Below are 16,408 nucleotides of genomic sequence, written 5' to 3'. Positions count from 1 at the left end.
TTTGACCCCTGAGGTACAATCTATACTAATGTACCCCCTAGGGTTAATTATTGGACCTAAAGGTACATATATGTACCTTTTTGAGGGTCCAAAAGGTACATATATGTACTCAGGTGGTAAAAGGTACCTATATGTACCTTTTTTTCTACATGCTGGGGTACAATAGACAGTCTGTGTTAAGCTACTTCAGTATAAGGGTACAAAATTGCCACCAGAGGTACAAGATTGGTCTCTATAAGGTACAAACCACAAGGGTTCAAAACTATACCTTCTGAGGGTACTGCCCCAGTGACAAGCCATCGTACCCCTAAAGGTACAATTCTGTACTTTATTTTCTGAGAGTGAAGGATAATTAACCTTGCTCAACTCAATCTTATTGTAATTTAGCCAATGATCCGATCCTTTCAGTGCCATGTGACCCCACTGACTGCTGCTTGGTCAGTGTCCTTAAGTCAATAACAGGGACGTAGCTTCATCTTGCTCTGCGTTCTCCATCTTTCTCCAATGCCTGAGTTTGTTGTTGTTGTTGGTGGTGAAGAGGTAAACAGGAAGTGGCTCTATTAGCAATAGTTGGAATGGGTACAGCGCCACCTATCATACCGGGGTATGACACGCTTTGTGCCTCTGATCCCATTCATTCACCGCCACATATCCAAGGATAATTACCCTTGCTCAAATAATAACTCAACTATGGCTATAATGGAATTAATCTCAACATGTAGACCCACTGAGTGAAGCAGTTATCAGGTTAATCGGTTCATTAGATGCTGGTGCAGTCCATGACGAACGTTAAAAACTGAAGAACCTGACTTCCACCATCCTTCTTTCCATCCAGTTCAAACCACACACATGTTTACCGCCTCCTCTTTGAGCCAAACCATCAGAAAGCAGGAGGGAACGTGAGGAACTCAAACCACAACAACCATCCACAGTAGAAAATCAACATTTAATCTACAGTTAGAGTTAGACAGGCAAACTGGAGATATGGTCGTACTTCATTTCTGATCTGAACAACTTTTTAGGCACAGGGACATACATTTAAAAATATCATATATTATAGCATATATTATTCTATGTAGCTTCAAAGCTTTTAAACATAACAACAAATGCACTTCATCATCGGCTGTACAAAAATACATCTAAATCTCTCTTTCTCTACACGTTCTGGGCATGTGTGTGTTGTTGTGTCTGTGTGTATCCAGGTGGAAATCTGTGAATGAATGCATGAGTGTTCATGCGTGCACGTATGTGTGTGTTTATGGTCCTCTTCTTGCGGCCGTGGTTCAGCCGAAGTCGATGCGCGGCCGGTACTCCAGAACCATGGGATACGTCTGAGGGAGACACAGAAGAAGAGAGAAATCAGCATTTTTGGTCTTCAAACATGACCACGAGTCAGAGGTCAACCAATCGGATGAAAATATTTGATAAATACTGGACCACCGCCGCAGGTCACCACTAATTAAAGAAAAGTTGGAACTTGGAACCTCCCACTTTGGTTGGTTTGGACAGCGATGGTCAGAATTATCTGCATCCCTAAATTTTAACCTTTGGAGATAAATCTGTAGAAGCAGAATGTCTCAAGACTTCTGAACAATCTTTGTAGTCTTTCAGAGGCAACTTTTCTGCTGTCTGCTGATGATTTTGGCCTCGCTGCTCTTTTTGCAGACACAGCTCTGGATTCGGGCTCATTTCTGCCCAGCTTTAAAGAGTTAATCCGTTACTTTTCTAGGTTTTTCTGTCACTTTTGCACCTTGGATGTCCACATTTTGCTGTCTGGTCTCTGCTTGTTGTTACTTCCTGTTTGTTCTCTATGCTGAGTTTACTTCCTGTTTGTTTACTCTCCTTGTTGTTACTTCCTGTTTGTTTACTCTGCTGAGTTTACTTCCTGTTCTTGTGTCACAGCGGCTCCATGTTAGCTAGTTTCCTCACCAGCATCATGTCTACCGTTGTCTCTCTCTGTGTGTGCAGTTCCAGGTTTAATCTGTTCCTTGTTATACTACTACTACTACTACTACTTCTTTAGTACAAAGTGCTGTACAGACGAAAATCAATAAACATGCAAAATATGGAAAATACAACAGAAACAATAAAACTCGATAACAGAAGTAAGAGCTAAAGTCTCAACATGTGTTAAAAGCCAAAGAATAAAAATGTGTCTTAAGATGAGTTTTAAAAGTGGACAATAAAGGGGCACTTCTGATATATAACGCAGATCGTTCCATAGTTTGGGAGTTAAACACTAAAAGCTCTGTCTCCTCTGAGCTTTAGTTCAGACCTCGGTACCTCCAAGAGCAGCTGATCAGCTGACCTAAAGCAACGAGCGGGAGAATATGGGTGAAGCAGCTCAGAGAAGTAAGATGGGGCAAAAACAAATTAAATAATCTTAAAATGAACCCTAAAATGCACAGGCAGCCAGTGGACAGAAGCCAGGATAGAGGTGATTTTCTCCCTCTTCCCGACTCCGGTTAAAAGCCGAGCAGCAGTGTTCTGGACCAACTGGAGACGCCTGAGGGAAGACCGGCTGACTCCAAAGTATAGAGCGTTACAGTAATCCAGCCGAGTTGTAATGAAGGCATGAATTACTGTTTCAAAATCTTGTCTTAAAGGCCAACATTCGCTGGAAACCACTTTTCTGTCATTCATTTTAAAATGTGGTAGGTCACAACAAGTCATATGAGTATGCGCCGCGCCAAAGTGTACTTCGATCTACTTGGGCTGCACTGGTCATTGAAGGGTCAACCCACTTAGAGACACAGACAAATGAGCGCGTGAGAGAAGGCGAAACTTTGATTCGTCACTCGGTCGTAAGCCTCGCCCATAGCCTTGTATGGCATGGCCACAGCAATCTGCCAGACTACAGTGACTGACAGCATAAAGATAGGATCATTGCTAATATCTTTGTCAACGTTAATTGCAATTTCATGCACGATAATGATAGAGAGTTTAGGGAGAGATCAATTAATTACCATTGGGATACGGTCATTGACAAACGAGGAGACATTTGTTGTTGTTGTTGTTGTTGCTCGTCGTCTTCTTCGTCCTCGTCCGATTCAGGGTCGTAAATGTAGGGTTGTATCTCCGAAGACATGATTTTATCCGCCAACTTTCACAAATTCACAGCAATGATTGGCAATCGTTGCAGTGCAGCAAGAAACTCCGGGCACAGTTCAAACATAGCGCGCTGCGGGCTGACAGTGGCACAGCTCAGCTGGGGTCTAGGGGGTGTGCCCGTGACGTTTTTTTTTAGAAACCAATCAGATGTGCCTTATTGTCATGTCGCGGATATTCATGAGGAAAACTGGAAAAGCCAGTCGTTTGCCACACAGGCCAATTCTAGCTCACACAAAACAGCTTGAAACAAGGAGACAAGGACGATATTTTTGACAGAAACGATGCACAATGCATTCAATCATAGTGGTGACCACAGAAATATGTATATTTGTAAATTAAATAACGATGGAAGTGGATCTTTAAAAGAATTTGCTCAATCTTTGCCAGCAGCCGAAGATGATAGAAAAAGGACTTGACCACTGCTCCAACCTGGCGATCTCATTTAAGATCACTGTCTGTTATAAAACCCAAATTAGAAATGTTGTGCTTTAAATAAGGCGTCAAGGGGCCCAGATCAATAAGGGATGTTTCAAAGGGGCTCCTGGGACAAAACACCATCACTTCTCTTTTCTGGTCATTAAAGTTTAGGAAATTTAAAGCCATCCAGGCTTTAATGTCTTCAAGACATAGAAGTAGGGGTTTAATTGATAAGGCTCCTTTTTTTAGTGGCATGTATATTTGACTCAGTGTTGTGCCAGTTCACAGCTTTTCTGAACTAGTTCAAGTTCAGTTCATACATGCTCAAAGTGAACAGTTCACGTTCAAAGTTCACAATTTTAATTCTGAACTAGTTCAAAGTTCAGTTCATTTTACTTTTTTCGTGAGATATTCAAATAAATCCTTTTTTTCACTCTACGAGCAAGAAATCACTATACGTTCTTTGAAACTGCTCATTGTAGACATTTGCTCATGACACTGCAATTGTGGGTTTCTTACCAGGTGATGAAACTTGCAGCAGTACAGACAAGGTAGACCAGTTCTATACTTAGTGCAATGAAATCTACCAGCATTTAACTAAAAAAAGAATATATAATATGAAATGCCGTCGGGGTCTTGGTTTGCAAGAGTGTAAAATTGTTTTAAATGTTCATAAGGAGAATCGGTGTCTGTCTCCGTGCCATCACTTCCACTAGCCTTTTTTTTTTTAATTGCAGCGCGCGCTCTCTCTCTCTCTCTCTCTCGCTCGCTCCTCCAGCCCTCCGCGCTCTCGTCGTTGCCTGCTACGCGGCGTTGTTATGCCTACCCCGCTCTGCTGCAATTCATCACGGGTAACGTCGTGCGGAAGCCAGTATGTTATTCAACTATTCTCAGCCGGACACTACGTTGCCCGCAATGCATTGCGCACACAATGTCAATGTCTGGTGATACATGATTTAAGCGGCACCAGCGAGAATACAGGAGGGAGGAACCTTCTCTCGTTGCGTTTCAAAAGATGTCACTCAGTTTTCAATGGAAAACAAATATAACGTTCATTTACAGTGATGTCTGCCGTTCATGACACATAATGTGAACTAATTCACGTTCAAGTTCTTTATTAAAAAATGTGTTGCGTTCAGTTCAACGTTCACGGAAAAATGAGCGTGTTCAATGAACGCGTTCTTTTGAACTCGTTCACGCACAACACTGATTTGACTGTCGTCAGCATAACAATGAAAGGAGATCCCATGCTTTCTGAGTATTGAGCCCAAAGGAAGCAAATAAAGACAAAAAAGCAGGGGACTGAGGATTGAGCCCTGTGGAGCCCCATAAAGTAGAGGAGCAGTGGAAGATTCCGAACCAGCTAAGTTTACAGACATGGTTCTGTCTGACAAATAAGACCTAAACCATTTTAATGCGGTACCACTAAAACCAAGTTGGGTCTGTAAACGAGATGGTAAAATATTGTGGTCCACTGTATCGAAAGCAGCGGTTAGGTCGAGCAGAACAAGAACAACATATTCACCTGAATATGTCATTAAAAACTCTCACCAAAGCAGAGTCTGTGCTGAGTTTTAAAACCTGATTGAAAAACCTCTATAATGTTGTGTTCATCTAAAAAGGGCATGACCTGAGAAAGAACCATTTTCTCTAAAACTTTTGAGATAAAAGGCAACTTAGAGATAGGCCTAAAATGAGCTAAAAGGCCTATCAGTTTCATTTCTGTCTTTAGTTTAGTTCCCGACATGGTCAGTTCTGTATATTTGGATTGATGTTTTCTGATTTTTTTTATGCTTAGTTGATGTATTTCCCTAATCTGCCTTCATTTGGTTCCTCTTTACACACAATCCTGACATTTAAGCAGTTTGCTGCTGCAGGTTGTGATCCGGCTAACGCCTCGAGTGCTTCTAGTATCAGATGCAAAAAAAGCAGACCCACAGCATGATGGCACCTCCACCTGCATTTTGCTGCATCATTCCTTAAAGAACCCAGAATCCGCGTGGTTAGAGTCTTTCACTCAGCGCTTTAAATTTGACTGCACTAACATGTACTCTGTGCAGCCGTCAGCACGCTTTCAGGTAGGATGTTTGGAGATAAAAGCTTTCATGAAAACACCTGAAAAGTGATTTGTTTTAACGAGGTGACGGGATTACAGAGGGGATTAAATGGCTCTGACATGAGCCAATTTTATGGTGAAAGAATGCGATTCCTTCTAAACTTAAACCAGAGTAAAATCAGACCTCATGCTGCTCTCCCTGAGCTGGTGAATGTGCTGCTGAGGTTTTATGCCTCTTCTTCTTTATTACCATGTGAAACAACATATTGATTCATGCTGCTCACCACAGACGAGCATATCGGCCATATTTTGGGTGTTAAACCGGCTCAATACATTGCAGTGCTCCATGGGAGTAATTCAAAATCCATTTAATATTCACTGGTTTTCTTCACACTCGTGATCTTTTAACAGAAATTCATTTAACTGAGCAGACGATCTTGGATTAATTGCCATTTAGCAGTAACAGACCGATCCCATACTATTTTCACTACCTCATAAAAGAAAGATCAGATCACAGATTTTAGATGTTTGGTCCCATTGAGCTTTCATGCATCATATCTGTCTCTAACAGGAGTCTGGGTGGTAATCTTTGTGACTCAGTCGTCAGGAGATGAATAATTCTGAAGGGCTGGTGTCTGTTTCTTGTTGGATTATCGGAGGTGGGTAGAGCAGAGGTGGAGGAAGCTCTGAAGCACTTTTTATTCCCCTCAAAGTCCACTTTAGATATTCAAATTGATCTTAAATGGACTGTGAACACTGACCTATGGAATCTGCGTGACTCGACAGAATTTGACGTTGATCTTTGTATGCACGGATCTGCGAGTCAAAGGACATCCGAGTGAAGAGATTATACTATAATAATTAACTTCTGCATCAGAAGGGAAGAAACCATCCTTGAAAATGGAGGCGAAGCAGTTCTGGCCGGGTCGGTCTTACTTGAGTTTCCTATCTCTGATATAACATCAGTCAGTGGGTCACATGGCCCTGAAAGGATCGGATTATTGGCTAAATTACAATCAGACTGAGTTATTAAGTGCATGTAGACGCCTTAATCTGACTAAATTGGATCGGATCGGATAAAGACCCCGAGATAACTGGGTTGAAAGTCACTCTAAACATGCTTGTAGACGCTGAAGCCCGTGGTGAATTAGACTTTGCGTTCTCCGCATGCTCCAGATGTTTTCCCGGGGTCGTGACCCGGAAGTCAAAGGAGACGATATTCCTGTTGTTGTCGCCGTCAGAAAGAAACAAACAACGCGATGGAGAATGCTCCGTTGGGCATCGAGTTTGTGCAACAAGCAGCTCATCACAGACCAAATGTAGAGGGACGTAGCTTCATCTTGCTCTGCGTTCTCCATCTTTCTCCAATGCCTGAGTTTGTTGTTGTTGTTGGTGGTGAAGAGGTAAACAGGAAGTGGCTCTATTAGCAATAGTTGGAATGGGTACAGCGCCACCTATCATACCGGGGTATGACACGCTTTGTGCCTCTGATCCCATTCATTCACCGCCATATATCCAAGGAGAATTACCCTTGCTCAACTCAGTCTTATTGTAATTTAGCCAATTATCTGATCCTTTCAGTGCCATTTGACCCCACTGATTGATGTAAGCGGTGGGACTTCAAATGAGATGAAGCTGATGACCCTAGAATGACCCTCATCTGGCACCATATCTGTGTGGAGCCTCTGCTCAGTCAACCCTTTCTGCCTCACTGCTGATCACGTTGTGGTGCTTGGTCAGCTGCATCAGTTCAGAGCAGAGGGAACCCCAGAGAGTCACCTTTGGAAGAGAACCGCTTCCTATAGGCTTGAACAGCAACAGCCCATCATGGGATGGACCTCCAGGGAAACAAGAAAGCTCATATTCTATTCCATATTAACTAGGGCTGGTCCAGGCTGAAGATACACCTATTTTCAGCTGCATTTGAATAAAGCTCCAAATCTGAAGCTTGAGTTTCAAAACTTAATCACATCTTAACTCCTGATTTTATCTATTGTTCTTATTTCTTTCTTTTTTGTTTAAAATTTAAATCATGCTTTTTATTTATACTGTTTTAATGTCTCTGTAAAGCACTTTGAATCGCCTTGTTGTTGAATTGTGCTGTACAGGTAAACCTGCGTTGCCTCAATCTGGGATTTGAACAAGGATGACCACCATCTCTAACATTCTGTGCTTTATTATTAGAGCGCATAAGAAGGATTTCTGTTCCGATTTCTGACGTTAAACAAAGCTACACTAAGATACACTGAGACCAGGTTAAAATAATGTTAACTTTTGTTGGCTTTGTTAGCTTTCATTGCGGTTCTTAAGCAGGGGGATTGCATAATGAGGTGGAAAAAGAGTTCTCTTCCCTTTTCCAACCACTTTCACTGCAGACGGAAAACTGATCCCTGAAGGACGTTTCAGCTCTGACAGACTTTCCTGGATCTGCAAAAAAAGATCCTTTTTCGTTGGAAATGATGCAACAGACACGAGGACATGTGAGCACAGCTGGAGCTGAGAAGCCTTCCACTTAATCCTGACACCACTTCTGTCTCTCCGGCCCGGGAGCCGCTGCCTCCTGCAGAGCCAGCTGTCGGCGCTCCTCAGTTACCGTCCACAAGCAGACGGGACATTTCACCAGCCAATAGTTCATGGAAACGCACTCACACACACATATAGATATCCATTTAGTCACCAAGGACGGGTATGCGTGCACATGCGCTGCAGATAGAGCACTCACATACTGGCCCAGTGAATGCCTGCAGCCCGAGGCTGAGAATGTCAACAGGCTTCGGACCAAACCATCACAAAGGTCCTGCTACTGACTCCGGGTGTCTGTTTGTATACTTCTATCTCTGTGAGGACCAATTCACCTTTGCTGAGCTGTTTGAGTGCTACTACAAGATAACCTACGAGCAGTTTCCTGTGCCTTTGTGGTTTTCACCCAGCAATCTGAAGAGAGCTGAACTCTCCTGCATCTGTTTATTCCAGTTAAAGACGTGAACAGAAGCACAAAGTCTGCAATAGGTATATTCTACCCGACCAGTATATCTTCTGAAAACTCTGACTTTTTCATTTCAGTTCAGTTATAGGACACCAGTCCAACCAAAACAAACGTTTCTTTAAAGAGAAAATAAAGAAGTAAGAATTATGGTTGTTAATTTGGTCTCAGCATCACACTCTGAGAGCTGGAAATAGAGAAGTGCATACATGAGTCAGCTTGGTTGTACAGGAAGTCCATCATTCATGCACCAACAAAAGCACAGAGTTCAGTTCAGGAGCTTCATCCTTCAAAGGACAAGCTCAATTAAGGTGTGTTTTTGGAACTGAGCTTTGGTGAAATGAGTCTAGCCTGCGGAGGCCACGGTGTTAAAAATCAGCAGCTGTCTCGTCTCTTTCATGGTTTCAAGCACCTTAAAAGTTAACAACAGCATCGGTTCTTCTGTCACCACCTGGGATGATCCTGTCTGTTAAATAACAATATTTAACCTCTTCATTTCATAGTTTTACCACTAAAAAAAGGTGTGTAAAAGCAGCCCTAACGCAGACATCATTCAAATATGTTTCCTGGCCTGGATTATAAATGAGAGTTTTCTGGCAGGTCAGGAGCTTCGGGGACAGAATAAAGCTTTATTTTTTTTCTGTTTTTTTCTGATGCATTGGAGTGAATGGTGTAGTTAGCACCGCACCATTACTGTTTCTACCTATACTCAAGGCAAATTCAACTAACCTGTAGGTGTAATTACTAAGATAATTACACCACGACACTGCAGAATTGGCAGTAGAACGAGTTGTGCTGGCTGAAAAAGCTCAGCAGGTATCGTGACATTGATCCTGGCGCACATTGCCCTCCTTTCCCTTGAGAACCAACTAAGAACTTTAGGAGACCTTGTTCCAGCAGCTTCAAATGCATTGCTTTAACCCGTTGTTATTCTTATTGGAAATCATTGTATGGAAAGCAGGTAGGTTCCAACATAAATCACCAAGTATGAGTTTCATCTATAAACCTGACACTTTCCAGGAGTGTGAAGATGATTATAAAGCAAACCAAAGTTAGTTGTTTTCTTATGGTTGAACTAATATGACCCAAAACAAAACTGTTGACAAAAAAAACAAAAACTTAGCTGACAGCAAACTGAAACCACGTTGAGCCGAGGGAACATCTTTACAGCTCTGTACGTTTCATATGTTCCGTATGCTTTACTGTTTTATAAATGCTTCGTGTATTATTACTGTTCTTCTTCTGTGTTCTTCTGGGTTCCCCTTTTTTTTCCATCCCCAGGATGGAAACTGTGAAGCATGCGCAGAGTTCAAATGAATGCATATATGCAAAAGCAAAACCACTTCTCAACCAAACTATAGAGCTAAATCAGTCTCAGTTATTACAAATGCGCAGGACGAGATTAAAAAATGCACAGGACAAGATTCACAAATGCGCAGGACAAGATTCACAAATGCGCAGGACAAGATTCTCAAATGCGCAGGACAAGATTCACAAATGCGCAGGACAAGATTCACAAATGCGCAGGACAAGATTCACAAATGCGCAGGACAAGATTCACAAATGCGCAGGACAAGATTCTCAAATGCGCAGGACAAGATTCACAAATGCGCAGGACAAGATTCACAAATGCGCAGGACAAGATTCTCAAATGCGCAGGACAAGATTCACAAATGTGCAGGACAAGATTCACAAATGCGCAGGACAAGATTCACAAATGCGCAGGACAAGATTCACAAATGCGCAGGACGAGATTCACAAATGCGCAGGACATGATTCACAAATGCGCAGGACGAGATTCACAAATGCGCAGGACGAGATTCACAAATGCGCAGGACATGATTCACAAATGCGCAGGACATGATTCACAAATGCGCAGGACATGATTCACAAATGCGCAGGACGAGATTCACAAATGCGCAGGACGAGATTCACAAATGCGCAGGACAAGATACACAAATGCGCAGGACGAGATTCACAAATGCGCAGGACGAGATTCACAAATGCGCAGGACAAGATACACAAATGCACAGGACGAGATACACAAATGCACAGGACGAGATTCACAAATGCGCAGGACGAGATTCACAAATGCACAGGAGGAGATTCACAAATGCGCAGGACGAGATTCACAAATGCACAGGAGGAGATTCACAAATGCACAGGACGAGATTCACAAATGCGCAGGACAAGATACACAAATGCGCAGGACGAGATTCACAAATGCGCAGGACGAGATTCACAAATGCGCAGGACAAGATACACAAATGCACAGGACGAGATACACAAATGCACAGGACGAGATTCACAAATGCGCAGGACGAGATTCACAAATGCGCAGGACGAGATTCACAAATGCGCAGGACGAGATTCACAAATGCACAGGACGAGATTCACAAATGCGCCGGACAAGATACACAAATGCGCAGGATAAGATTCACAAATGCACAGGACAAATTCACAAATGCAAAGGACAAGATTTTTGTCCTTTGCATTTGTGATAATTGAGATTGATTTAGCTCCATTCCAAACCGAATTATTTGGGCATGTTAGCCTGATTTGGAAAGTGTAGATTTAGTAAATATGATTGCACTTGGACCAACATCTACTTGGCTTTAAAATTCTGGTTTTAGTCGGACTAACACAATAGTTTGATTCATTTTCATGTAAACATGCTGAGTGAGATTCAGTTCAGCTGCTTAAAGGTATTTTTAGCAGTATCGTTACTGCCTGCAGGATCTCGTGTCATCACTGCAGATGATGAAAATTAATTTGAATATAGTCAATCTATAAGTTACTGTGGATTTGCTTGTAGACTCAGTGCAAATGTTTAGCGAAAGTAGTTCATTTAAATCAGTTAAGAATGTATTTTTAGTAACTCTTTCCAAAATCAGAGCTATTTTTGTGGACAGTCTACAGATGGGAAATAAATATTTTCTTTTAAGCTTTCAGGTTCAAAATATTCTGGAATCTGGAAATATTACAAAGAGTTCCCTTTGACCCATTCTAAAGTTCCTTTTCACAATCTGAGTTACACATACGTTGCTGCAGAAACCTCCTGCAGCAACTATTCAACACTGAATTAGGAAGTCACCAAAGCAGCACCTGTTTGCACTTAAACCCTAACCCCAAACTTCCGCTTGCTTAACCACTGCAACAAGCTTTACTTGAGATCAATTTTAACACTTTAACTTCAACAATGACATAAAAGTTTGTCATTGTGAAGAGCTTTTTTGAACTTCTTTGTGGTGGTTGCATTGCTCTCCTGCACCAATGCATCCATAGATGAGTATGCAAACAAGCAGAGGTAAACAGGAAGTGAATGTGACTGCCTTACGTTCTCTCCGTGGAGCCTCCATCGGGTCATGTAGATGAACTCCAGGGTGTGATCTCTGCCCATGATTTCTCCATTACAAAGCACATCCAGCTGGACACCAAAGAAAGAACAAAAACATCAGAAACCAGTTCATTGAAAACAATCTCCGAATGAAACCGAAACTGTCGAAAACCCTGTCGTCGAGATAAGGAAGGCGACATGAAAAAGGATCTCAGTCTTAATGTCTGAATTGAAAGGCGAGGGGAAGTTTGCTGTGGTAATGAGTGGGAGGCTGCACTGAATATGTGAACGTGTGAAAGAGACACCGATTATAGCTCAGTCTGCAGCAAATGCTTTGAAACTCTGACAAGCCTGGAGAAGACAACATAATTAAAGAGAATGAATACTTTTTCAGCCGTGCATCTCTGTTACTACGCCTACTACTACTTAGTAAGAGCATCAAATATTTAACTGTGCTGTGGTGAAGTTTTACAAGCTCATAATGGCAACTGTTCTGATTGGACATAAAAGTCCAAATCTGGAGCTATTCAAACCAAAGAGTTACTGCTCTGTTCCTCATCCTGAAACTGACGCTGATAACCGAGTCAGTCAGCGAGTGAAACCTATCAGGAGTCAGAAGCTTTAATGTTTAATACATGAATCAGGAGTCACAGAGGAAAAGTAACCTGGTGGTACTTTCATATTCTTCTAGTTACTTCATGGTGGACTCAATGGCTGCAAGGTGCCCAGGTCCTGTGGCTGCAGAACCAGCCCAGATCATCAGCCCTCCACCACCGTGCTTGACAGCTGGTGTGAGGTGTTTGTGCTGATGTGCTGTGTTTGGTTTCCTCCAAACGTGCTGCTGTGCATTATGAGCAAACATCTCCACTTTGGTCTGGTCTGTCCAAAGGACGCTGTTCCAGAAGTCTTGTGGTTTGTTCAGATGCAGCTTTGCAAACCTAAGCTGTGCTGCCATGTTCTTTTTAGAGAGAAGAGGCTTTGTGTCATGTCACAGGTGAAGTGACTTGTGTTATCTGCATAGAAAGCGGAACAATGTGTAACCAGCTGCTCGTTAAACTTGTTTGACGTGTTTTTATGCCACCTCAGGTAAGTTATTGTGGACTGCAGGTGATCTCCGAGCACACTCTCAGTTTTAGGCCTTTTAAAATCCTTCTTTCAGCATCTTGCCAGCCTGATTCATCAATAACTGCCAGTGGAGATTAAACTTTCACCAAATGGAGACATTTTTAAATCCAGGTTAAAAACATTTCTTTTCTCATGTGTCTATGCATGAAATCTGCACGATATCTTGGAACTTATCCAGACTGTTGCTTGTTTTTAAATTCATTTAAATGATTTTATTTGTTTCTCTTTATATTCTTTTATGTATTTTTAATGCTTCTTCCACTCCCTGCTGCAATGCTTTTATTTTATGTGAAGCACTTTGAATTGTTCTGTACATGAAATGTGCTATACAAATAAATTTGACTTGATATGATATGATTTGAATAAAACCTTCTGCCTTGAACCAGGAGGACCGAAGCTGCAGCTTACCTCATAAGAGCTTGGCAGCTTTAGTTTAAGACTGAGAAACTTCTTGATTGTTCCCACAGTGACTCTGCTGGAGCAGCGGATGAACCTCTTCATCAGATCCTAAACGGAAGGCAAAGTTTATTACCTGGAAGTGCTCCACAGAACCAAACCTATACCCTGAAGAGCATCTGTATGACGCTGCTTCTCCTTCCAACAGAAAAATTATGAAAAACTCTTGATTTCTTTGCTGAAACACACACCGTGACGGTGCTCTCCCCCGACTGTCCTGTGTTGCGGAGGCAATCCAGACAGATGGCTATCTGAGGGTCACTCCTGTGATGGTCGTCGTCTCCCCCGCCGTCACCATCTTCAGCATCACCGGCTACCCCATCACCTGCAGCGTCGGGCAGCCCGATCCGCTGACACTTCATGCTTTCTGTGGAACACACATTACTGGGTCACATGTCACTGTTTATGCACTGAGGGACGGGATGAACAACAACTTCTGGAGTTATTTCAAGCCAAACTTTAAATGTACTTTTCTAAACGAGATATTCTCTTGTGGTCACACACTATGTGAATATATTTAGAGTGGTAAAGGCAGCGTTTGCATCGGATGAGGAGGTGTTTATGTGGTGAATGATGCATGAACAGGAAATTCCCTCAACGCAGCAGAGCTCCGGTTTCTTACGTAAAACTAGAAAATTTCCTTTGACATGTTGATTAATGAAAAAGTCCCCTGATCTGATAAGGCTTCACCACGAATAAAACAAAAGTAGATGGAAACTGTGAACCCCAGAACATAGATTCAAGACGTTTCTACCCTTCCTCCCCAGAAATGTTACTTCTAGGGCTGGGCAAGTTAACTCGTTATTATCGCGTTAACTCGTGAATTATTTAACGCCGATAAATATTTTATCGCGCATTAACGCAGGTTTAATTTATTTATTTAAAAATAATAATAATTTAAATTAAAAAAATAAATTAATTGGGGGGCTTTTGTGCCTTTAATGGATAGGAAAGTTCAGAGAGACAGGAAGCAGGGGGCAGAGAGAGGGGGAACAACACGCAGCACAGGGCCGTCCGATGCGGGACTCGAACCGGGGCCAGATGCAGCGAGGACTATAGCCTCTGTACATGGGGCGCCTGCTCAACCCACTACGCCACAGACCACCCCTGTTTTTTTTTATTGATTTTATTATCGTAAAAGTCTGTTGCTCACAGGCTTTTATTTTGTAAAAGTCTGCTGCTGTGGAACCAGAAAAGAAAGTAATCGGCGGATCCACCAAACATGGAGAAGGGTACGGAACTTTTACTCGGCCATTTTCATTTTAAAGTTCTTCCAGACGGCGGAGTCGACAGAACCAAAGTCATCTGTAAACACTGCCAAGTTGAATTGTCTTCTCAGCGTAGTAGTTCCAGTCTAAAATATCACTTAAAGGCAAAACACACAACTGATAGCAGCAAGTCATTTAAGGAAACAGACAGTGGAGCGAGGCTTCTACATAAAAACTACAGAAAGATGCTGATGTTAAAAATGTGTTTGCACAACAAATGTTATGGCACTTTCATTCATATGGCAGCACATTTAAAATAAAACTAAATGCTAAAAGCTATACACTACTTTTGGATTCATTTTTGGATTTTGCGTTCAAATGCGATTAATCGTGATTAATTAGATTAAACATTTTAATCGTTGCCCAGCCCTAGTTACTTCACATGTACATGTTGCATCAGGCAGTCGTGAACACGGCTTATTTCCACACACAGTCTCCAACATAACTGTAAAACATTCCGTGTGTCCTGTCAGACACAGCCAGTAATTCATTAGCTGCTAATGAACAGCATCAGAGATGCTGCAAACTGTTCCTGTGGCGGACAGCTTACCTTGGCCATTTTCTTTGGGCTGGTTCTTCTTCAAGAATTCAAGCTCCTGCTGCTCCTCTTCTGGTTCAACATGCACAAAAGATGAAAAGGAACAAATCTTAAAACTGCAACACAAGCACAGAGACAGAATGCTCCAGAGGACCAAAGACCTCACAAGTGGAGTTACTTTGAGAAGTTTTATCATAAAGCGATGCATTCAAAGAGACAGAAACTGTTGTAAAGTAAGAATTCCACCATGAAATTTGATTTAAGCTCATCACAAAAAGAATTCCACCTTGGTTACTGACATGTTGACGTGCAACTGTTAAGAGTTAAAAACATCTCAATCATTTCCTAAACTTGTGTAACAAGGGTTAATTTGGCTTGTTTATAATTCCACAAAATTCTTATTTTTAACCTGACATTTATACGACTAGTCATGTGGAACATTTGTTTTCTTTTTCTGTTTCTGTACATTCTTTTATGGGGGAGCAACACCCGCTACAAAAGACACGGGCTGTGTTCGACACCGCATACTTCTCCTACTGCTGCTACTACTCATACTAACTTTAACTTTTTTTAAGTTCCCGGATGCATACTAGATTCACCGAAATTTTGGGTATGCATCATGAGGTTACTACTCATACTCAAACTACCCAAGATGCAATGTAACGTGATGTCGCCGATCGTCATTTCCTGTCAAAACGTCAGTTTCAAGCTAGCTACAACAAGGGTAGGTTCACTTCCTGTTTTCAAAACAAAAGCACCAATTGTATCGTAATGGCTTTCCCTATGATAAAAGGCAACGGGTATTTTATTTTGTGAAAATAACCGGAAGTGCGTTGCTCACTGCGGCTAGCTTTAGTAGCGCCGAATTCGTGGGAACAAAATTGTAAAAAGCCGGTATTTTGTCAGGTTTTCAACACGTTGGGGATCTAAACGAATACTTTCTCTCCTGAAAATGTTTCAGTTGTTGCTAAAGTTTACAGAGTTTAGAGCTTAAGAGAAATCAGCTTCAGGCCGGCTGATTTCGGCTCGGGCAGGAGCGAAATGCATTGTGGGTAAACACTCTGCATACTGTCTGATCGATCAGTATGCAGTATGGAAGTATGCAGTATGGAAGTAT

General features: G+C 42.0%; 1 protein-coding gene across 3 annotated transcripts in view; it reads right to left on the bottom strand.

The window, feature by feature from the left end:
- Window positions 1-927: 927 nt before the first annotated feature.
- pcgf5a (polycomb group ring finger 5a) overlaps window positions 928-16,408 on the bottom strand; it is a 30,038-nt gene continuing 14,557 nt past the window's right edge. For 2 of the 3 annotated variants that reach the window (XM_075481249.1, XM_075481257.1), the window contains exons 5-9: window positions 15,304-15,363; window positions 13,677-13,852; window positions 13,438-13,536; window positions 11,905-11,994; window positions 928-1,331 (exon numbers count right to left, since the gene is read on the bottom strand). In XM_075481249.1, the coding sequence (XP_075337364.1) occupies window positions 1,284-1,331; window positions 11,905-11,994; window positions 13,438-13,536; window positions 13,677-13,852; window positions 15,304-15,363 (473 nt within the window). In that variant the 3' untranslated portion in view covers window positions 928-1,283. The remainder of the gene's footprint in view (window positions 1,332-11,904; window positions 11,995-13,437; window positions 13,537-13,676; window positions 13,853-15,303; window positions 15,364-16,408) is intronic. The other variant, XM_075481266.1, reaches the window with a different exon arrangement.

The sequence above is a fragment of the Odontesthes bonariensis genome, chromosome 2 (assembly GCF_027942865.1).
Source record: "Odontesthes bonariensis isolate fOdoBon6 chromosome 2, fOdoBon6.hap1, whole genome shotgun sequence".
In the NCBI taxonomy this organism is placed as follows: domain Eukaryota; kingdom Metazoa; phylum Chordata; class Actinopteri; order Atheriniformes; family Atherinopsidae; genus Odontesthes; species Odontesthes bonariensis.
The sequence above is the reverse complement of the archived record's forward strand: the minus strand, read 5'-3'. Positions and strand labels throughout refer to the sequence as shown.